Consider the following 23,794-nt stretch of genomic DNA (forward strand, 5'->3'; position numbering starts at 1 on the left):
AAAACGTTTATTTTATGGGCATGTTTAATAATAATTATACGTTTTGTATACTCAAGGTATAATATTTGTTTACGGGAGACTTAAATCCGAACGTATTAGTAAGTTTACAATTTTCCAAACTTTATTAAATTTGTTCTTTTAATTTTCCATTAAACTCGTATTAAATGCTTATTATTTTCTAACGTTTACGATCCCACAATATGTTATACTATGCATTTAAACATTAAATAATCGCAGCATTTAAATTGCATTTAAGGTAAAAGTAAACCCGACTTTTCATGCAGTGATAGTTTTACATAATTTAGTAAATTTATAATTAATAAGAAAGTTAATCTTTGACAAGTTTAATTTGGTATATATGTGCCATTTCTGAGAATTTATTTCCTCTCTTAGAGAATATTTCAGTGATTAAAAAAAGTTCGTTTCATTTCTATTCATAGAGAATCTTGCTTTACGTAAATCAACATGGCAAAATCATCCCTATAGCGCATATCACAGTTATATCAAGTCTGCTAATGCAGTGGACGGGAGGTTTTCGGACAGGTCTCTTAATGGAGGGCAATGTGTAATATCGGGAAGGGAAAAACAAACTGCTACCTGGTGGGTGGATCTATCTGGAATTGTCAGCATTCACCATATTACAATCTACTACAGGACGGACAATTTGCAGTGGGGTATCGTACTCAAAATCATTAATTTAACTAAGTGCACATTCTATTTAAATTTTACAATCCTCGTTGGTAAAAAAATATTGCTTTTTCTTTATTATTTTGAATAAAAATTTTAATTGATCAGGGATTGGTAAGGTGGTGTAATTTCCACTGTAAAATATTTGTTTACGGTGGGTATTATTTTGTAACATAATTTATTTATATTGTAGATTTTTTCGCGTATAAAATGTAATAACTTTCAAAAGACAAGATAAGATTATTCACTCGTAATAAATATGTAATGACAAAGATATTTCATAGCATTAAATGTTCCTAACGTAAAAAGTTTTTTTTCAGTACCCCCCCCCTCCAAAAAAAAAAAAAATTGGGAAAAGGCACAAAAGGAACGTTTGCTAATTATTTTGGGATGTCTTTTTTAAAGATCAACTATTTTAGTGCTTGTTGCTGAAAAGTGATCATTGCAAACTGGCAAGAGGTTGTACGGAATTATTTGTAAATGTTTTTCGTCCGATGTTTAAAATAAATTATATTTAATATCATTATCACAAATATATATTTAAATCATTAAGTGTTTACAAAAAAAGATAATAATGAAAAAGCATCACACATTAATATTGATTTAATATATTTCACTAGATAAATCCAATGGCTACACTTCCCGCTTCCTTGGTTTTTCGGTTTACCTATCGAACACCACCAACAAAGATGACGGCTATCCATGTTTTAAAGACACAAACTACACTAGAGACACGATACCGAGTAATATTACAATAGAATGTATAAAGCATGGACGGTACGTCATCTACTATAATGAGAGACTCCCAGGAGTTACCTACCCTGAAGGATATTCTCCATACGCATACAATGAACTCTGTGAAGTCCAGGTTTATGGTAATGAATTATAAAATACCTAGCTTATTCTGTACAATAAATACTTTATGATATATCATATAATTGGCGCCTGTTTTGGAGGGTAACAGTTGAAATTGATACCCCATGGAAAACCATTGTCAACCAATACAATGAAGAAAAAAGCTGAATCTAACATCTTCAGTTGTTATCTAATCTCAACAAGAGATCTCGGATCGATTCATTGGGTGATTCTAGATCTATATAAAGTTTAAACATTCGAGTTTGTTTTTGCAAATACGCTTGACAGGAAATCGTATACCGGTATTTCAAATAAATATAGGATCCCCCATGATTTATGTTTGGATATATTTATTTAACTCGTTGTGTTTTTATCCCCCAGTTTTGGCTCCAAACAACATAGAGCTAAAACAAAAATATATTGAATATGGTCATTTAAAATATTCTAATATTCAATATAGGATGCCGTTCCTTTGTTATTTACGGAGAGAATTGTACATTTCCGTGTCCGCAGAGATGTCGTGAAGAACGCTGTAACATTGTGGACGGAACTTGTTTTGGATGTATTGCTGGGCAGAAAGGTTCACGATGTGATCAATGTACGTAACTACAAGCCAATCCTGAAAAATGGTTAGGTGAAAGAGAGAGAGAGAATGGGAGAGAGATAGAGAGAAAAAATACATAGTTAATGGTTTGTGCTTTATTAAAAGTCCTTAAATCGTTTTTTTTTTTTTTTGTGATGATTATAACTCGCTAATTATTAGGTTTTATGCGGTGTAAAGGTAAAAGCATAATATAACTATATCTGTTACGACAAAGATTTTTTTTCCTTTTCACCGATTCAGCAATACATTTAAACTCACACGTATTAATTAATTAGTTGCATTCTCCTTCATAGGTTTAAGTATATCACAGAGTAATGGCCTATTCATTACATACGTGAAAAGCATATTTAAGGAAGGACCATTTTTTTATAATGATGTAGGATACTGACTTAAATATATCATTTATATAAATAATAGAATACTGTTGTCGAAACAATCAATTAACATGTTTGCAAATTCAGTCTATCGTATCTTTAGGTCTATGAAAGTATTTTCATATTTTTAGGCCATAATCTTTCCATTTAAATATCTACAGATTTTTCATTTATCCGTTCAGAACAATATAGCAAATTAAATATTCATGTTGTATTTAAGATTCTTTTCGTCTTTATTATTTAGAACAGATTTGGTTAATACAGATTTTTCATACAGTATCAACATCCTTTTAAAGGACAAAAAAATCAATAAACAACTATGTAGGACAGTGGAACAATTTTTTTTTTTCTGATCAAAAGAATTTATATAAAAGTAATATGATGTATATTAATTTCATGTTCTATTTATAGTTTGTGACGGTGGTAAATTCGGACAAAACTGTGCTCAGTCATGCGGGTTTTGCATCGGAAATGAACAATGTCATCACATTAACGGTTCATGCTTGAATGGCTGCGAAAGAGGTTACTATGGAAACAATTGTACACAAGGTTAATTAATCAATGATCTAGAGTAAAAGTTAGTATATGGTCTCCGCAGTTATGATAAGGCTGTCCGAAGGCCTTAAATGTCTAAAAAATATGTACATTTTATTTTGAGCTAGATTTTAATTTCAATATGTAACCCTTGTTTGAAATTGCAGTCAACTTGAGACGATAGTTTAATCAGGTATTTTAATTAAGCATTTTTGAGATGCCACATGACTGTGTTGATCACGTGACGGAGATTTATGACATTCCTAAATGTTGCACAAAAATCGCTTCGGCACAAGTGCAAAACAAAAATATTGTGCAAAGTTTGTTACATAGATTGATTCATCGTGATCTCTGGTACATAGAAAGTGCTGGGGGCAGGTTTAATTTTTACTCGTTAAGAAAATATTTTACGAGAAGAATTTAACTTACCAACATAAGAGGGGGTATTTTCCACTCCTTCTCGCAATTTATACAAAAATGGATAAGCTACACAAAATCCCCCAGCAAAATTCAGTTAGAGGACATACTTCTCTTGTAGATTCACGCAGAATATATTCAATTTATCCTTGTCTTTCACTCGTGCCAGTCTAATATAAACACGATTCTTAAATTCTAACTCTGTCTACGGACGTGTGAGGGGAGAGTTTCACACATAGTTTTCCACTATTGTTTGATTATGTGCATATCAGACAAGCAAAAGAAATAAGAATATCTAAATTTCAAATGTTCAACTTCATAATAACACATTGGAGCTTAAAAACAATTATAACACTTGATTTAAACAACAAGGTCACAAAATAAATGTACATGCCATGTACAAATTATGACACTTTCCCCGTCATGTCAGCTCAAGTATGCAGTGCCTTGACGTCATATTCTATTATGACGTCATATCTAGGTAGTTCAGAGAAGTTACTACAGTCTGAACAGTTTGTTATTTTACGGACAGCCTTATCCTAGCTGCGTCTTTCATTTCCATCACCTTACGTGTACTTTTCAAAGTAATTCATATTTTTAAAAATTAGTATTCGGCCAACTGATGATCATATAAATGGGGTAAGACACTTTGAAAAACTATTGAACCTTGCTTAGCAACATTACATATACTTCAGTACTCTTTTTGAGGACTCTCTTTATTTTTGTCTTAGTATGTCCCGAAGGGCGGTATGGATATAACTGCCTAGACATGTGTGACGTCAACTGTGGAGAGCCGAAAAGATGTAACAGGGAAACAGGGCAATGTAAAAATGGCTGTCAGGCAGGATGGAAGGATATAAAATGTGACAAGAGTAATAAATCTGTTATATATATTACATATATGTACAAAAATGATAGTATTTTATAGAAAAAAGAAAATCAAAATCATTCAGATGCACTAAGAAATGCATAATATGATTTTATACATGTACTTAAGATACTAAGATACGAGTATATTTGGTACCTTGTTTCACAAAAACTTTTTTTACCAAATATACTTATTTTGGTGTTTTTTTCTAAACATTTTTGTACCTTTTATCATAAAAATAGAAGGTTAAACAAAAATGCCCAATGTCGAAATATATTAGACATCTTAATTTCCCAAAAGAACGAACAATTTATGCAAATTAACAACATATTCACCTAAAATTAGTCTGAAAACAAATTGTTCATCTCTTTAGAATGCAACAGAAGTACATTCGGACTAAACTGTGCTCAGTCATGCGGGTCTTGTCTTGATAAAGAACAATGTCATCCCATAAACGGGTCATGCTTGAATGGCTGCGATAAAGGTTACCATGGAGACACTTGTATGCAAGGTAGCAAATTATAGCTCATTCACATTAGAAAATACTATTTTCAAGAAAATTTAAAAATGCAAATGATATAATAAGATATTTCTGAATGTTGACACAACGCAATTTACAGCTGTGAATACCTTAGCATATTTGAGTTTGACACTGTGCTGAACAGATGTGTACATGCAATATTTTTTAGTCCTTACCGGTGAAACCGGGGGGACTCTAGGTTTTCTCAGAGCCTGTCCGCCCGACCGTCTAGCCGTACCTCTGATTGTCTGTCAGCAGGGATTTTGTCAATTACATAGGAAAGTAATTAATTAAATTACAATTACTTTCCCAAAACCTTCAATTAAAGGGATAGTCTCTAAGGTTCATTCAAACAAAATAATATACTTTTTTCTGCATTTGGTATAACAGACCCTGTCAAATGATGTTGATCTGTCAAGCTTTGCACTCAGCAGAGTGCCTTACATATCACTTACTTAATAAAGAAACTGCCGGGATGAATTTTTATCATCCACACAAAAATTCGGCTTTTATCTTTGCTCCATTCACGAAGACCCCTGCTGACCCTGCTCGTAAAACAAACTGCGCATCCCTGACCGAGGTCAAAGTAGCCGAAGATGTCGGAGGAGAAGAGATCAACACGTGGGAGAAAACGATCTTTAACAGATTCAGCAAGAAAACGAAACAGAACTTCAGTTGTGTCAAAATACAATCAAAGCAGAATAGCTATAGGTGGTCACTATGATCGTTGGATGGAATTAAAAGAGACGCTGCAGCTTAAAACTCATGCCGATGTAGCAGAGTACCTGCTTGATCGGTAAGTAAAATAATGTTCATTTTCACAAAAACTGCTAAATAAATCTTGATTTCAGTATAGGTATTTAGTAGTAGGAATGAGTTTATCTTTTATTTTTATCTAAAACTGCAATATTTTAGAGAGAAAATGGGGATTAAGCCGATTAACAAATGTAAACAGTATGTAAACAAACTGGGAATGCTGATGGGGCCCCCAGGGGGTACGCTTTCTTTGTTTAGTAAATGCGATAGGTATTAACAAAAGATAAAACCTGCTGCTTTATTAATTTTGTTTGTGCAATATAATGCTATATAAAGTATTTTAGATAAAAGGACTGATACTATATTGAAATTAATTAAGAACTATTAACTATTAAATCAGTGTCTCAAATGAACCAATATGAACATAAATGTCGTATATATAGGAATGAAACCTTGAAGTTTGAAAGTTCTCCCAAGAAGGTTAAAACTGCAATAAGTGCAGTGACATCAACACCGGGACCAACAGCGACCATTCTCCCACCCAAATTTTCAGATGTGTCTGAAATATCTTCAGATCTAGACAAGGGGGACAGGTAAATTAACAAGATTGGCAATTAGAATAAAATATTCTTTAAAATTTGAGTAGTATCTAGACCTTATATCACCATTCTTGAAAGATATATTTAATATACATGTATAGGTGTTATGTTTCTACTTTTAGAAATTCAGATTTATCTGGTGTAGAACAGTTTGTAAAAACTGATAAGAAAACAACAGCTCCAAGCAGTTTCTTGAATCCTTTAGAGTAAGTACAATTATTTAAATCATAGGTATCATATAAAAATTATTTCCATAGTATAAGGTTTGATATGCATGCCATCAGAATACTTTTAAATAATATTTGTTATTACTGATTTATGTCATTGTATCTATTATATCAGAATAATTATCATAATCCATGTTGATCTTACAGAAATTTTGTTTCGTAGTCTCTCAATCTGCTTATCAGAAAACTACACCAACGAGAACTCAGAGGATTCATCAGATGAAGATTATGAGCCTAGTTTCATAATGACCATGAGGTATGTTTTGCAAGGACACCTTGCTGCTAAGCCAGTAAATTATTTAATTTATTTTCATATTTCAATATTTTCAATCTACTGATTAACATTAGAATTATTAATAAAATTTAATCCCTGTCATAAGAAGGACACTCAGACTGAAGCCGTGGTTGAGGACTCTGAAAATGAGGATAGCTCTGATGAGGAATCAAATGATGATCTTCGCCCCGGGATTGCCAAAATTTTAACTCCAGAAGAGATTGGGGGCTGTAAGGAAGACCGCCCTTTCCTTGTTTATCTTTCACAGCTTCACACATTAGCTGAATTACCTGTCCTACCAAATTGTCAGCTTAAAGGATGCCAAAAATCAGTGCATTTGGAGAAAACTGTTGTTGGATCGGCACTCTATTTCAAATGGGTACGTAAGAAAATTGCCTTTTAATCTCATGTTTTAATAAAGTACCCAGGTACTATGAATTGGAAACAGATTAATAAATTATCATATGGTTTATTTATAGAATTGTTCTGATGGACATCAAGCTCAGCAATGGTGCTCACAGCCTGTCCTAAACAGAGGAATGCATTTAGGGGATTTGACACTCTCCTCTTCCATACTTCTCTCTGGAAGCAATTTTCAGAATCCTCCTCTCCCACGCCCTCTGCCTCTTCCCCTCCGCCTTCCCAAATCTGAAGAGGATGAGGATTCTGGGGAAGAAGATGTCTGTCTTGATAAATTGATATTCTATAATAAAAATTATACATTTGTATTATTCATTCTATAATAAAAAATTTTATTCATAAAAATAACATACATGTTCATGAAATCAATTTAAGCAAAAAATACCTATCAAAAACACATGATCTTCAATTACTTAATATTTTAAACATGAAAAATATGTCAAAATCTCTATAATTGCAATTATTTTAATTCAGTTTTGTTAGCATAGGTAAATGTATACTGTAAATTAGGAGCAGGCTTAATTAGTTTTTTTTTTTAATATAGATATATAATTAATGCGTGTATGTAATTGTTCATATGTCTGGTAAAAATATGTATATATTAAAAAAAATTAAAAATTCAAAACTTAAAAAGCTCAACTTCAGTTTCAATTAAGTTTGAGATTTGGGAGTCTTTTTGAAATTTTAATTCAAGGATTACTTATGCTGTCTATTTCATATTATCAACTGATGTGTTCAGGCCTTGTTTAAAATTCCCCCTCTTTATTTCATCTTTTTTAAAATGTATGATAGAAAAGGGGAATTTTTTAGTTTTACATGATTTGTTTTTGTCTGTTTTCAAACAAAAACACAAAACTGCCAACGCAACTATACTTTCTGTAGTGTAATGTTTGTTGGTGAGTTAACCTTTATGAGGCCCCTCACATATTATAACCCGATGGAGGTCACTCTGTTCAACTGAGGTGTGTTTTAAGTAATAATATAAATGTAAATAGAACTTTTTAAGTATAATTTTAAGGTTCTCTAAGCTTTAAATACATGAAACTTACCTCTTCTGTGTCCATTCTCTGCTACTAAGCATCCAAAGTGAAAATGATAAGATGGTCAGCATCTTCCTGCTGAGTCGGCTATCTTCGGAAATCATGCCGAGCAATAATGAGGGCAGTAAACAGACTTCACAGATGGGTGATAATATTTATTGATTCTGTTAATCAGCAAACTTCTTTTAAGCTTGCAGTAATGAGGGATTGTCCTAATAATGTATTTCACACATTTACGTGCTAATTTATTGCCTATGAAAATATCGTTCAGACCTTAGAGACTATTCCTTTAAATTACCATTACCATTACATGGATTTTGAAATGTAATTAATTAAATTACAATTACTTTGCAAATGTGATTAATTAAATTACACATTACATTCAAGAAAACATTTATAATTTATAAAGGAAATAGTCATGTACATTCCTAATCCTTTATATTTATATCAGATTATTTTACAACTTATTTTTACAATGATATTTTTAAGATGTTCATACAATTTTCAATAACTGTGTCTCCTGACCTACATCTATTAGCTTTAAAGATTTTCCTGCCACACTGAAGATTCTTTCCACTGGGGTATTTGTGACAGGAATACACAGATACTACTAGTAGAAAGTTTATTCATGGTTTTACCTTAATTAATTTATATGTTAAAAATTTGGAATCATGAAACATTTGATTAAATTTTTGTTGAAAGTACAATTGATGCCTTTTGCATTAATACTTCCTCATTTCAACAACATATTAAGATATTCTCAAAATGTTGGTATTTGACTTATTCTGTGCCAAGCTACAATTTAAATGCAAAGGTGTGTGTGAATAAAAATACCAAGAGACAAGATCAAAATGTGTGAAAATTATCTATAATTAAGGAATATGTACATGACCCAGGACACTAATTAGCACCTTATAATAACTTCTAACAGAAGCTGAAGATATTGCAAACAAGATGATTAGAAGCCATTGGACTACTTATTTTGATATGAATTAATTAAAAAATCAAAATATAAATCTTATTTCGTCACTTTACAAAGATTAATTTGAATTAAAAGTTTTTAAGAAAATAAAATAGGAAAATCTCTAATTAGCAATATACTTTAACATGTTTTAAAGGGAAATATGACTATATGTTAAAATTCTTTTTAAGAAATTCTATCAGAATATTTGCTCAAAAAAATCAGTTAACCTTTCTTAAATAATGTTTATGAGATGGTAGGGAGTGGAGGATTTTTCATTTATTTAAAATCAGTGTAATTGAATGTAATTGAAAAGTAATTGTGAGTTACATGCCTTTTTGGAAAGCAATTAATTTAATTACCATTACTTGTAATTAAAAATTTGGCCAATTACACATTACTTTCAATTACATCGAAATCTGTAATTAATTACAGTCAATTACCATTACACATTACCATTACCCCATCACTGTCTGTCAGTCTATCCCACTTGGTTTGCCGCCATTTTTTTTTCTAAACACTTTCAGATTTTGAGCTGATTTTTGGTACATAAATTTATCTTGATGAGTTATAAGTCAGGTTTTCATAGATATTTGACGAGATATTCAATTTTCAAAAGTTTCGTGTATTTTTTAAAACTTTTGCAGATATTGAACTGATTTTTTGGTAGGTGACTGTGCCTTGACAAGTTAAAGATTAAAATTGCCTTTTACCCTTTGATGTTTTTCCCCTGTATTTTGGTATTTTTTCGAGTATCTGTTTAAATTGCCGGTAGGGGACTAGTGTCGTAAATGCAATACACTCAGAATGGTTATCATCAATTATAGAAAGTATAATTGTACACAAACGTACAATACCTAAGATACATATGATTGTCTCTTTAAACTTAATTGACATTATCAAGATCACTGAGACTATGAAAAAGTAATATCCCCAAGGTTAGAAAAATATTATCCCAAAAGAGCAGCAAATATTTACAGATTCGCGCATTTTTTAAACTCAATGGCTTTACCACAAATTAACGTCACATATTACATAAATATACTTTAATACGTAACAATGCTATATTGTATAACGAGCAACAAAATATATTTTATAAGTGGTGTTTGACTTTTTGACTTATTTTAATTCTAATTTTGTTTTACTAATAAAAAATTCAAAAGATACATACATAAGAATAATACTTGGTAAACGTTGATATACATTTAATGAAAAATATGGAAATAACAAACAGTATTCAATATCGAAGTCCAAAAAAGAATACAAATTAAGAGCAGAGCAAACACGGACCTCAAAACCGTCAGAGGTGGGATTAGGTGCCATGAAGGAGTGAGCCTCCCTTGCCTACTGGTCACACATTTGTGTGAAAAACCACGTGAGCTTAAAAATGCGCTGACCTGTATTAGTTCCATGTTGAAATACTGAAAATTATGTTACGTGTATTCATCGTAATTATTATTAACAATGGCTACTTAAGTTTAATTATAACATGCATTCTGAGAGTTTTGTATTAGTGCCCTACCAGCAAGTATAAAGTGTAAATTTCTTTCCAATAAAGATTTAAAACTCCACAATTCTGTCAAAAATCATTCAAACGGAACAAAATGTAAACTTGTTTTATAATTAATCATGATAAAGTCACATCCCGGTACCAATCATGAGCAATATATCTGCAAGGCTAAGAAAAAATTTGTGCAATACAGACTGACTGACAGACAAACAGAGGGGAACTAGACGACCGGATGGACAGAAAGACAAACAAACTGACGGACAGTGAAAGCCTATAATCTTTCCTATTCACTATACAGCATAAGATATACAAATGTTACACAAAAAAATATCTTTTGATCATGGAATCTTACTTTCAGAATGCCCGGATGGAGGCTTTGGTTACAATTGTGAGGGAAATTGTAGCAGTTGTCCATTTATCGAAACATGTGACGCAATATCCGGACAATGCAATGGTATTATTATATAAATTTCATGATACAGAGTCTACCATATAGCGTATTTTCTTGGCAAGTGTAAAATTTGGCGTTTTTCCCGCTCCAAATATGCCAATTAGTTTGGCGTAATTTATTTTAGCGGACACAGAGTTTCACCTGTTTGCAAATAGAATATTTTAGCGATTTAAATTGGAATGGACTAACACCAAAACGCCAAAATAAGCAAAAATAAGCACCCTTCAAAAATAATCTGCTATACTGTATATCCAATACAATACATCTGTTGTACATTTTAACAACTGAAAAGCAATCTTTGTCTAACAATAGATATTCTGTGATACTTTATAACATTTAAACAAAAATATTGCAACAATTCTCACAACAAAGGAAATCAAAACATTTGGACATTATATCCTATGAAAATAACATCGTATTTTCCGTTCTTATTATTGCTTTTTCATTCCTCTATACAAAAGTCTTATAACAAATCTGTATATTATTTTCAAAAGATTCCTAGACAAAATATGATGTATACGTCTTCTTATGAAAATTAACTTACATTACTTATTTCAAAAAGCTGAAGAAAATCAAACATCTTGATTAGTAGAAATTAAATGGAAATATATATTTTTTTTAAATTGTTCAAAGTTTATTTCCGTACATGAGGAAGGAAATTTCCATAATGTTTGTGATAATTTATCTGCAAACATATTTATATGATATTTAAATATTTCCGTAAATATTTTCTCTTGTCTTAGGTTTTAAAAATACACTAAAATAGGGCAAGAGTCAATTTTTTGTTAAGGTTTTTTTATGATAATATATCGTCTTGATAATTTTTAATTAAATATTTGCAAAAAGCAATCCTAAATTCCAACTCAAAATTTCAAATCTGCATTATGAAATGCACACAATGGGGTCCTATTTTCTGACACTGCGAATAATTTCATTTTTATTTATTTATACGTGAATTTCACTTTAATTTTTAAATTTAAGCATTTAACACTTGGAAAATGTGAGCCATGTGTTGGTTAACATAATTTTGAAGTTTTTTCCTCCCTCCTATTATGTCATAGGTTTTGCAAAAACAGTTATTAGTTTAAATTCATACCTGATAGAACAATATCTTTTGGAGAAATGCTTTCCAATAGGTTTACTGATAAATATTGTTAACTAAAAGAATTATTCAATCTTAAGAAAAAGTTGACAAGGGCAATAACTCCTTCTCATGCCTCTTCATTCAGGGATTTGCTTTATTGTACTTCTAATAGAAAATAGTTTCTTTGATATTCACAATTCAAAAGTATATTTTAAGAAGGAAATATTTAGGAACATTTAATTTCAGAATTATGCATATTAACCAGTTTTTTTCAATTTTTTTCCATTATACTTTTTGCAAAAAAGAAGCGAATTTGTTGTTGACATAAACTTCTTATTTATGTCTCCCATTTTTAATTATATGGTGACCTATACATTTTGTGCAAAGATAGGAAACTTTATAGTATATTCAATCAGAATAAATGTAGTTTTAGTACTTTTTGCCTTAATTCAGATTTCGACTGGAAATTCATGTTTGTTTTATTACAGTCATAATGAAATCTGCAGAGTTTATTACAAGGAAACAATCCAAAGCCTTTCTGTTTGGAGTGATAACGTCTTTTTCCATAAGTGTTGGCTTAAACCTCGCTTTAATACTCTGGTGAGTTTGATTTTAAATTCTCCATTTATTTTCATACTTGATCAGGTTTCTATTTTTGGAGGGAGAATGTCATCAACCATCATTTATTTTCCGATTTTTGATTAATTGAAAAAAAACCACATTTTAGGAATTGTACTAGAAATGGGTGCAAAAGAAAGAAGAACCAAGATAAATTAACAAAACAATTGTCAACGAAACGTTCAACACCTGATCCAAAGATCATTGATGATGCTGGAGATAGTGAAGTTTACGAAGATCTAGATCAACATTCCATTTATGATGATGCACTTTAGCGTGAAGTGATAGTATATGAGTTAGGACCTATTTTTACATGAATTTTTATGCGCTTTCGTTTAAATGTATGTGTGTATTCTTTTAAAAAAAATAAAATACATTTGTATCACCAATCAACTAATGCCTATTGGATCTTAATTTGACTCGTGTGTTCCAAGAAACAAAACTAGCTAGATTACTTAAAAAATTTTCTCAATATTTGGGTTCAGTATTGTGGAATAATTTTTCTTTTAAATGTAAGGATGTATCCAATACTCCAACATGTAAAATCAAGACAAGAAAATTTATAATAGACCAACGATATTGTATGGCTGTATCATTAATTTTATATTGGATGTGTTGTTCATGTACATATGTATTATGCTATATTACCATAGAATATATTTCTTTTCATCGTGTATAGTTTTTATTAATTCAACAGTCTCAAGGATCATCCATACAACGGATTTCAATGAAATTTTCAAGAATGAAAGATCTTTAAATGGATGTTATATAAAGTTCTGTTTTTTTTTCTTTCTTTTTTGAAACATTCTCGGTTCCAGTGCCGGGAGAAGGACAATTTCCTGAATTATAAATATATCACCGAATCATTCATTAAAGAAAATGCTATAGATGTCTTCATTTTGCTTCCCGTTTTTAAGTTATTCCGTATCACATTACATGAACAGCTGAGCTATGTTGTTTTATTTTCTTAGCGAATTAATATTGATTGGACATATTGCAAATGCCTATGGTAAGATAATTTATTTTCATTTAAAAAAAAACGTTGATGTTTCAACGAACAGGAACCAAAAATTGTTAGTGTAAATTAACAGTAAAAATCAAAAATTAATCAAAGAAAAATCCTTTTTCACTTAGTTTATCTACTTAATTTTTTTCAATTTTTCATTTAAAAAAAACAATATTACTTCTTCATTCAATGTATGTAACTTAAATCTCTCAATTGAACAAAATATGACATTTTTTTTTTGGAAGCCAGTCTTGCACAAATCAAAATATAATGATGCATTCTATATAACTCATTGTCGAATTTGCTATAACGAATCAAATTTTTGTAATAGGCAAGATATAGTTACTTAGTTTTGTCATTTCTATTCCTTGCAGTATTTTTCGAATATTTACATGCTAATCACACTTATATCGTAGGCTGGCATTTAAAGTTGATAATATGTTAATCTCTTGACGAGGAAAAGGGAAAAAATATTTAAGATAGACAATAAAAGGAAGAATTGAAATGAACAGAAATAATCTATTGTGTATTTAAATTACGTACAAGCGGGGAGCTACGGAAGTGTAAAGGTCTCTACACTTAACACTTAATCAGCTAGCATAGCAATGTTGAAATCTAAAAATAATTAAAGTTATATCGATATAAGTTTCTGAGAAAGAAATGAGAAAATAATGTTATTGAATTTTTTCTAAGGATTCCAAAGGAATATTCACTTCACTCGGGATTCAGAGAAAGATCCTGTACAACGTATTTGTTATACTTTAGCATTATAGACTTAAAAATGTTTTTAAAAAGGGAATTGGGAAGCGTCAGCAATAAGATCGTAGGCATAGTCATAGTCACACAGTCTCAATATTAATTACAACTTTTGAAGAGGTGTGAAGGTAAATTATCTTTATGTCCTTCCAGCTTGTTAAATTCTGAGTATAGTTATGTTTGAACTGCTAATATATCCCGAAAATAAAGAATACTCAGAAATTCAGTTTTATAGTTAAATCTGTTCTTTTTTTCTTGAAATATATATTTTTTGGGGGGTGACCCTGCCTTTTCTTTCTTTTAAGTCTTTGTCCTAGCTTCCGAAGATTGGCCGCAATGAAGCTTTATTATTTTACATTATTCTCATAGCACTAGTTTTACATGCTTTTATAACAGAAAAACTGAAAGAAGGGGGGAAGCTTTCATTATTTAATTTGTTCACAAAATATTTACTACGCTTACTTTGTCAGTAAATGAATTTAATTCAAAGAGAGATTGATGATTTATTTCTATGAGGGAAAATACACTGTACATTTTTAAATTATTTCTACTCTTTCTTATTAATTAATGTGATGAGAAATGATATATTCTTTAATGGGGACAATTAAACAGATCATGTTTCTTCTTCTTCAATACGTTTTTTCCGAATTTTCTTACAACAATTATTTATAACTTCACTCATGTAAGATTGTGCATATGTACCGTCAATGAATCTGAAAGATGTGTCTTTTATAAGAATTCCTGCGCCTGCTAAGTTAGTTGAAGAAAAAATTATTACTCAGACTTACCCCAAGAAATACAAGCATATTTAAATTAAAATAAAACGTAATAACAGATACATGTAACATGTTGATAAGATAGAAAAAGTAAGACAATGCAAAAAATATTAACACAAGTGTGGAGACTCATTAACACAAGTGTGGAGACTTTTTCGCTTTTCTGTACCAACGAGGCGTAGCACGCTCCTTTTTTTGTCTTAATCAATGATATTCAGTTTTTGCACTTCCATTACTAATTTGGGTATTAAGTATTGACTCGTAAAACAAAATAAAGAACAAAAAACAAAAACAAAAGCCCACTCATTTCCTTGAAATTCTTAATTAGATATTTCCATTTCTTGTCCTCATCATGATGTTAATTGAATGAAGAATTAATAACATCAATATTAGCAACATAATGATACCTTGTAACGGTATTTGCTATGTATTCAAGAGGTCTTTCTAAGGGGAGGAAGGATGAATGGTCACATGACTTAGGTTAATTACGTCATAATCTCTGATAAAATATGTACAAAACAAGATTGAAAACACAGTTCTAGTTTAATTTTTTGACTGTTTGTTTGAGTTTACCATTTTGTTTAAAATATTTAAAGGCATTAAAACCTTCTTTCAAATCTTAACAAATTACAAAATATATTGATCCACTCTTCTGTTTCCTTAAACTGCGCGTCCAGCGAGTCGTTGACGTCATAGTGGATCTATTAGTACAGGAAGATTATACTAGGTAAAACACAGGTAGTATAATATCATAAAAAGGTCATGATCAGTACCTGTAATTTTTTGAATAAGAGAACACAAAAAAAAATTTTACATGGTTGTTGACAGAAACATTTTGTAGATTTGTATTATTTCGCTTATTTCACAAATGTGTGACGTCATAGTTGGGTTTTCCCGTACTCGGGAAATGTAAACATGACGCGTTTCTCCCATGCTCATGTATTGTTTAACAATAATGCCCTGTGCAATATTGAGCTCAGCTTCATCAATCGATATTTTTATAGTTAATCATTAACATGACGAACTTGCATTTCACAGGTCGGAGAGAACACTCAAAATCCGGTATTATCCATGAAATCGCGTTTAATACTCGAAATTATGGTATCGTTGAATCCGCAAAATCGGGTATAGGAGGTGTAATCACCTGATAAAACTTAAACAAGGGGATGGTGCACGTTGCCGAGTAAACTTTCATCTAGATACATTAGATATATTTTTTAAAGGTATCACTAGCCAAGTAATAATTTGGGCGTCAAAATTATTGCGCTCAGAACAAAAAATACCCGTGGAGCTCAGTACATTTCATGATCTGCACACAAAAAGGTGTTCAATATGCTTTATATTTTTCATAATTTTGAAAGTATATACATATTCATAATGTTCATTCCCAACACAACAGAATTGTAAAGTATCAGAATTCGGGAATCTATAATAATTCGACCTCAACACGACAAACATATGAATGTATAAATAATGTAATGATAAACATGTCTAAAATTTCGGCTAAAAATAACTCTTTCTCTTTTTTTTTTGAAAATGCTTCTTTTTTATCATTCATTCATATTTGCAGAATATGTCTTCAACATTTTAGCAGAGACAGTGATAGTCTCAAGAATACAGCTTATGAGAGAACATAGCTGTTGATCGTTTAATTTCGCTAAGTCATCAATATTTTACCATTTCTTTTCAACTTCAAGGGGGGGGGGGTGGGGGGGCTAAAGGCTCCTTGATCACCTCTGACAAAACAACCTCGACTGTGTTCTATATACATGTGTCAAAGAGACCTCTCTTTGAATGTCACGGTTGGTTAAACTCAGTAATATATTTTTAATTGTAGGGAAGATCTATTCATCAAATAAAAATCATATAGGTAAAAAAAACAACCTGTTATTTTTTCTAACACAATATGAGATTACAAGTAACTAGAATTCATGTTTATTTTTTAAAAAACATTTTTTCATTATAGATGAGTATTAGGAAAAATTATTGCCATGAGTAATAAGTATCATTGATAAAATAACTAAAAGAAAACTGTGACATATTGTCTAGAACCAGTTTGTGCGTTATATAAGCATATTATAATGGGGTATTAGATAGCGATATAAAAAATATAGAAGGTAAAGAGGTAAAATTTAACCTGTCTATCAAATAGTATAATAAAGAAAGGAAGTCGCTACAATTTTTATGAAATTTTAATGTCCGATGAGGAATTATTTCACCAAAAAGTAAGACAAGAGTTTCCAAGGCAATTGAACCGCTCTCAATTTTCGCACAAATGCATATTAAAATAAAGGTAAAATAGAATATCTTGTATCGACTAAAATGCAACCAAAAAATTAACGGTGTCTTTGAATAAAAATTTCCATGCTAAATTGACATAAAAAAGATACTCACCTTCAATTAGCTATTTTCAACCTGTTTTACCGTGGGTATTTATTTAATCTTATTTTATTTTCTTCTGTATCATAACGTTGGTATTCTATTATGGCAGAGATAAACAATTATGAATCGCTTCTACTGTACTCTCTAACTGTTAGGAATAATTTATATTTTACGTGAAAGGGGCGCCATACATTTTACAGTCAAAATACATAACACGGCGTACGTCGTTTAATTTCTTAAGAGTTTTACATTTTGTGAATAGTGCACATATAAGAAAATAAAGTATATGGAATACTTTAATGGGAAATATAGACAAAAGAAGTGTAGTTATTTGTTTTTAGAAATTATATTGAAAAATAATTACGCCATTGTGTCCTCTTTGTTACCCCAGCAGTGTTTGTCGTATGATTTTAAACTTATTTGACAACCGTATGAATTAGGTTTAAAAAAAAAAATCCACAAGATATTGATGTACAAGTAATAGTAACTGGCATAATGCGCCGTTGCTTTATTCTTTAGACTTTATAGAAATTTGCACGGAATACCCGATTTCGCGGATTCAACGATACCCTAATATCGGGTATTAAACGCGATTTCACGAATAATACCCGATTTCGAGTATTCTCTCCGACCTGTTTCAACGTGAATCTTAAACTATCGAATAATTTTTTGTTGTTTAAAGTGTCTTAAAAAGTACGTAATATTCCGTTTCCTGATGCAATGTGAGAAGAGAATTTTGCTTTATTGAATTTTTGATACTATCCATACTCTGAAATATTTTAAAAGACACATGTTCGCTGACATATTTTTATAAAAAATTTATTATGGAAGGAGTAATGGGCCCAAAAAAATGGAAAATTAAAACATCACTTTGACAGTGTTGGGCATAGTAATTGTCACTCAATATCGCAAAAATAAGTCTAGAAACCAATTGGTACAATGTATATCTGCTTTAAGGTATGTAGTATATGCTATATTAGAAATATACAAAAAATGAAAAAAAAAAAAAAAAAAAAAAAAAAAGAAAAATAACGACAGGAATTTTTTCGGCTAAAGGTCATTCTTCCCCTTAAAAGTCTATATCGTTCTACAGAGATTATATTTGGTAAATTTCCAAATAATAAGTATGTTTTCATAAAAATGTTTTTTGCATCTTATTTGCTAATTATGGGAACTTTTCAGTATAATGTTATATATCGTGATATATATATATGTCGTGCTGGAATATTTTATTACCATTGGTCACTCACTCAAATATCGATTAAAAAAATAATATAGAAGATTACATTATTCAAAAAAATGTTAGGGGGGGTTGAATAAGATTTAAGATAATCACACCCAGTAAACATTTTTTGAAATGGATTCCGCCCCGATGGATTTTAAGAGAAAATTTTAACATATTGTTTACCCCCAAAATAAATACACTTTCCAATGTGTACCTTCAATGCAATTAAAATAAATTTCAGATGTGACCGATATATCCGAGTTAAGGTTTTTTATGTCAGCACGCAGTAGTGCAGAAAAAAAACTTTTTCAACCAATGAAGTTTAGTTATTTAACCTGGGAATATAATAGATAAAATTGATCTTGCCTGCACTTTAAACAAAAAAAATGAAACAAAGAAGGTAATAATGTTTTACATAGTCAGTACAACACGTTAAAAGCAGTTACAGTTATAATGATTTGACGCTTTTAACGAATTAAGCTTGATTCCCCTGAGTTTTAAGCATAATGATAAGCTAACGAAAATATCGAATTACGTATACGTATATAACAAAGCAAAGCATATACTTATTATGGACTCTCTCTACACCAGTGCAATTTTTTGGGACATCGAGAAAAATATTGTATAAAGGAGTTAAAGATGAGCTTATTCATTTAATTTTCACTGTGTGATGCGTGGCATTTGCCCCCGAGAATAGATGTTCAAAGACAACACAGTATCAGTGAATAGAAATCACTGTTAATTACTTCAATAGAGAAAATACATGTAAAAAACACGTTCAGTTAATTCATCTTGGCCTTTTAAAATGTTAACAATACTTCAATTCATTACAAATTGAGTAATATATTGTAAACTTCTATTGTTTTTTTTTAGAATTAAGATGAAAAAGTAGGCTACTCTAACTGCAGAAAAATACTTTTAAATCAAAACTCTTTAGTGTTCAGTGTAGAGAGGGTTCTTAATAAGCATGTGAACTGTAATTGTGATTTATTTTGATTATTGTTTCAAGTGTGTCCAAACAGACGGTATGGATACAACTGCGAAGAAACCTGTACCAACTGTAGCGTTGTCAGAAGATGTGATACAATAGAAGGGAAATGTAACGGTAGGTAAACACAATTCATTATTGGCAAAAATATTGTATATACTTGTAGCAACCGAATTTGATTTTGTTGACGTGAAAATACTCTAAATAAAAGGATGTAGTCTTCTTAAGACGTTTACTTGTTTCCTAAAACAAAAATCATAATGTACTTTTAGATTGGGCAGCAGATAACATTCTTGAATTTATCATCTGCAAAATTAAGTACTTCCTTGAATATTTTTCTCTACCAGAAAGACCGTTTTTTAAAGTTATTGAAAGTATCAGCTTTAAGGATACAGATTACATTATAAGGATTTTGTACAAAAAATCACTTCATTATAAATAAGGAAAGGCTTACCAAAATCGATTAAATAATCCATCATACATGTAATTTAAAAAAATGAATTAAAATGCTTGAGTTCTTAGTGTAATGGGCTTCATATGTATGTAAATATAAATGTAAGATTTAAAAAATACACTAACGTTTAAATTACATTATTGCAGTGATAAAAGAATTATTAGATTCTGATACAGCTGACAGGAACCTTTACTTTTTGTACGGAATGATATCTTCTCTTGGCTTAAGTGTTGTCTTCAATGTCGTTTTGATCATCTGGTGAGTTCTTGTACATTCTCTTTCTTTTAACCTCCATCCTAGTTAATGATGTCAAATATCTTCACAACTTTCATTTGTTCACTTTTTTTCTAAATTAAAAGAAATAAGATATATTTTAGGAGCTGTAGGAGGCAAATGTGCAAAGGAAAGAATCCACAAGAGAAAATAACTACACCGATTCCTAGAAAATTGAGTACACAGATCAAAGTTGAAGAACGTGTAGTGCATGCATATGACGACCTGGATGAAAGAGAGAAATCCACAAAGCCTTCAAAATTGAAAACACAAATCAAAGATGAAGTTGAAGATTGTGCAATATATGAAGACCCGGATCAAATTGAAATATCCACACAACCTTCCAAATTAAGAACACAGATCACAGACGAAGTTGAAGATAGTTTAGTATATGAAGACCCGGATCAAACAAGTCAACAATCCATTTATGAGCATTAACATCTGAGTGATGTTGCAGTATTTTATTTTGAGCCTTATACATGTTGTATACTTGTTATATATAACTTCAATGTAAACACTTCCATACATGTAACTTTGTGCTTATTTTAATTAAAACATTCAAATCTAGAAACAAAACAAAACTGTTTAATTTAAATATAAACAAGCCGTTGATTGTATCTAAAATTTATATTTCTTTTTTTTTTATCGAAAAGGAGAAATTGAATATTCATCATGATTACCTGTGCTATTATTCCTGAAATTAATATTTATCTCTTTATATACCTTTGCCATTGTGAATAAATTTTATTTCAAAAAATGATTTTGAATGATACTCCTTTTAGCCTTAACTAATTATCTCCTAATTTTGATCCAATTCCTTATTAAGAAGTTAATGCATTTTCGTCTAAAAAATAGGACCGTAGGTGGCATTTCGAAGATTAATACATGATAACAGTCATAATTTTGATTCAAAACGTAATTTTTTTTAAATAAAACAAACCTCTAAATCAAACGGAAATGTGTACATCATTGATATAAAAAAAATTCAACATAACCTTACATCAGTTGATAGAGTTTAGTAATAAAATGGACGTTAAATAAACTAAATTCTTTTGACTTTCAAAGTTTTTCTTTCTTTATTACCTATCTACATGTAAATTCTGTGTAAGCAGATCCACATTGGAATTTGTCAATCAAGGTTTAAAAATAAAAATCATCAGATAAAATATAAACATCAACTTCTTATTCCATTCAATTTTAAATACAGACATGTCCGTGTAATCTTTTTTTTGTATATCTACATTAGTGCCATCTGTTGTCAAAGTTGCCGGTAATAGAATGTATGTGGTTCTGATTTCTTAAAAATCTTGGAGCAACTGATTGAATTAAATAACGCCTACTTTCAGTGTATATTTCACATAGGTTATTGTAATGTTAGAATTAATACCCTTTTCTTTTAAATCTTTAATAATTGACCGATTTAAAGTTGTTTTTTTTTTCTCTCTTAGCCATGGTATATTTGTATTATCATCTTTCAATCAAGAAATTACTTGATCTGGAACAGTCGTTCATGTAAAATAAAGTTTAGTGTATGCCCTCTAAAGACCCACGTAAAATATCAACAAACCTTCAACATCGTGAATGTAACCTTCAGCAAAGTTTCTGTACCCTCTTTTCAACGATTTTATTGGTATATTGCAATTTGTTGACCAGTGTTTTATAACAGTATCGTCGTTCTCTGGTGTTGACATCAGAGATTGCGTCCATCCTGAGAGACCTTCATTAGACTTCGTCATCTTCTCCGTTTTAGTCAGGTCAGCCTCAATTTCGTATCTTAATGGCGGATGCATGAATAGAGTCTATTCCAGTCTTTTCATGAATGAATAACTAATGGTGTTAGTCGATTTTGGGGTAAATATAGGGAAAAAGTATGTAGAAAATTTTAGTGAATTCACTGCTTTAGTGTTCCTGTCCATATACGATGTTTTGTTATATCTACACTGTGATAACTATACTTTCCGAAGCTTGAAATTCAGGCTGGAATAAAATACCCTTTTTAATTTCATGAAAGCTTTCACACCCATTTAATATAAACTCAAAATCCAAAGAAAATGCGAAAAGTTTTCATTCCTGACATTTGGCGCGAAACAAGCTTACATTAAAAAAATGAGAGTCAGCCACTGAAATACATACAGTTTCAATCCTTTTTGTGATGGTATATGATTTGTTTTTTCCATCTTGTTGTATAAAAGTCAGTGAATTGTAAGTTACAGTCACCTTACTTTTTCTTGTTTGTAACATTATACTGAACATACAGTGTAAATATAATAAAGCATGGAATACGTTTTTATGAGACTGCCTCAAAATCGATCATTATGATAAACATTTTAAGGGGACGAAGGATGTATGGTCACGTGACTCAGTTTAATTACGTCATAATCATTAATAAAATATGTACAAAACCAGATTAAAACCACAGTATTTGTAAAAAAAAAATACTGTTTGTTTAAGTTCACCATCTTGTATAAAAATAACTAAAAACATTCAAACTTTCTTGCAAATAGTTTCAAATTACGGAATAGATTGATCCACTCTTCTGTTTCCCTACACTGCGCGTCCAACGATTCGCTGACGTCATAGTGGATCTTAGTACAGTAAGATTATACAAGGTAAAACATTGGTAGTATAATATCATAAAAAAGGGCCATGATCAGTACATGGTGGGATATTTTATGAATTACAGAACACAAAGAACATTTTTACATGGTTGATGACGGAAATATATTGTAGTTATGTCTTACTTAGCTTATTTCGCAAATGTGTGACGTCATAATAGGGTTTTTCCCGTACTCGAGAAATGTAAACATGACACGTTTTTCTCATGCTCATGTCTTGCTTAACTATGCCCTGTGCAATATTGAGCTCAGTTTCACAAATCGATATTTTTGCAGTTAATCAATAACATGACGAACTTGCATTTCGACGTAATTGTTCAAATATTGAATGATAGGATTTTTTGTATATTAATTTATTTGTCGATTAAGTTGTCTTACAAAGAACGTAATTTTCCGTCGCCAGATGCGGTGTGACAAAAGAATCTTGCTTTTTCGAATTTTTAACCCTATTCATAATCTGAAATATTTTAAAAGACACATGTTCGCTGACATTTTTTTTATCTATGCTGAAAAAATTCCA

General features: G+C 30.6%; 2 protein-coding genes across 2 annotated transcripts; both read left to right on the forward strand.

Annotated features, from left to right (window-relative positions):
• Positions 1 to 415: 415 nt before the first annotated feature.
• LOC134266370 (multiple epidermal growth factor-like domains protein 10) lies at positions 416 to 21,921 on the forward strand (the record flags this gene model as incomplete). Its single annotated transcript, XM_062748622.1, has 12 exons — positions 416 to 674; positions 1,308 to 1,562; positions 2,003 to 2,140; positions 2,932 to 3,069; positions 4,203 to 4,343; positions 4,713 to 4,850; positions 11,005 to 11,100; positions 12,670 to 12,781; positions 12,909 to 13,808; positions 19,954 to 20,049; positions 20,533 to 20,644; positions 20,764 to 21,921. Coding segments are annotated over 9 exons (1,443 nt in total), but the record flags the coding sequence as incomplete, so codon positions are not given.
• Positions 5,322 to 7,118, forward strand: LOC134266371 (uncharacterized). The gene is made up of 5 exons (XM_062748623.1): positions 5,322 to 5,655; positions 6,059 to 6,208; positions 6,337 to 6,420; positions 6,605 to 6,731; positions 6,822 to 7,118. Exons 1-5 carry the CDS (start codon positions 5,456 to 5,458, stop codon positions 7,116 to 7,118), a joined length of 858 nt encoding a protein of 285 aa, XP_062604607.1. The 5' UTR covers positions 5,322 to 5,455.
• Positions 21,922 to 23,794: the final 1,873 nt, after the last annotated feature.

This window comes from Saccostrea cucullata, unplaced genomic scaffold (genome assembly GCF_032062105.1).
Source record: "Saccostrea cucullata isolate Sc308-1 unplaced genomic scaffold, CSIRO_AGI_Scuc_v1 ctg10214, whole genome shotgun sequence".
NCBI classification, from domain to species: Eukaryota; Metazoa; Mollusca; class Bivalvia; order Ostreida; family Ostreidae; genus Saccostrea; species Saccostrea cuccullata.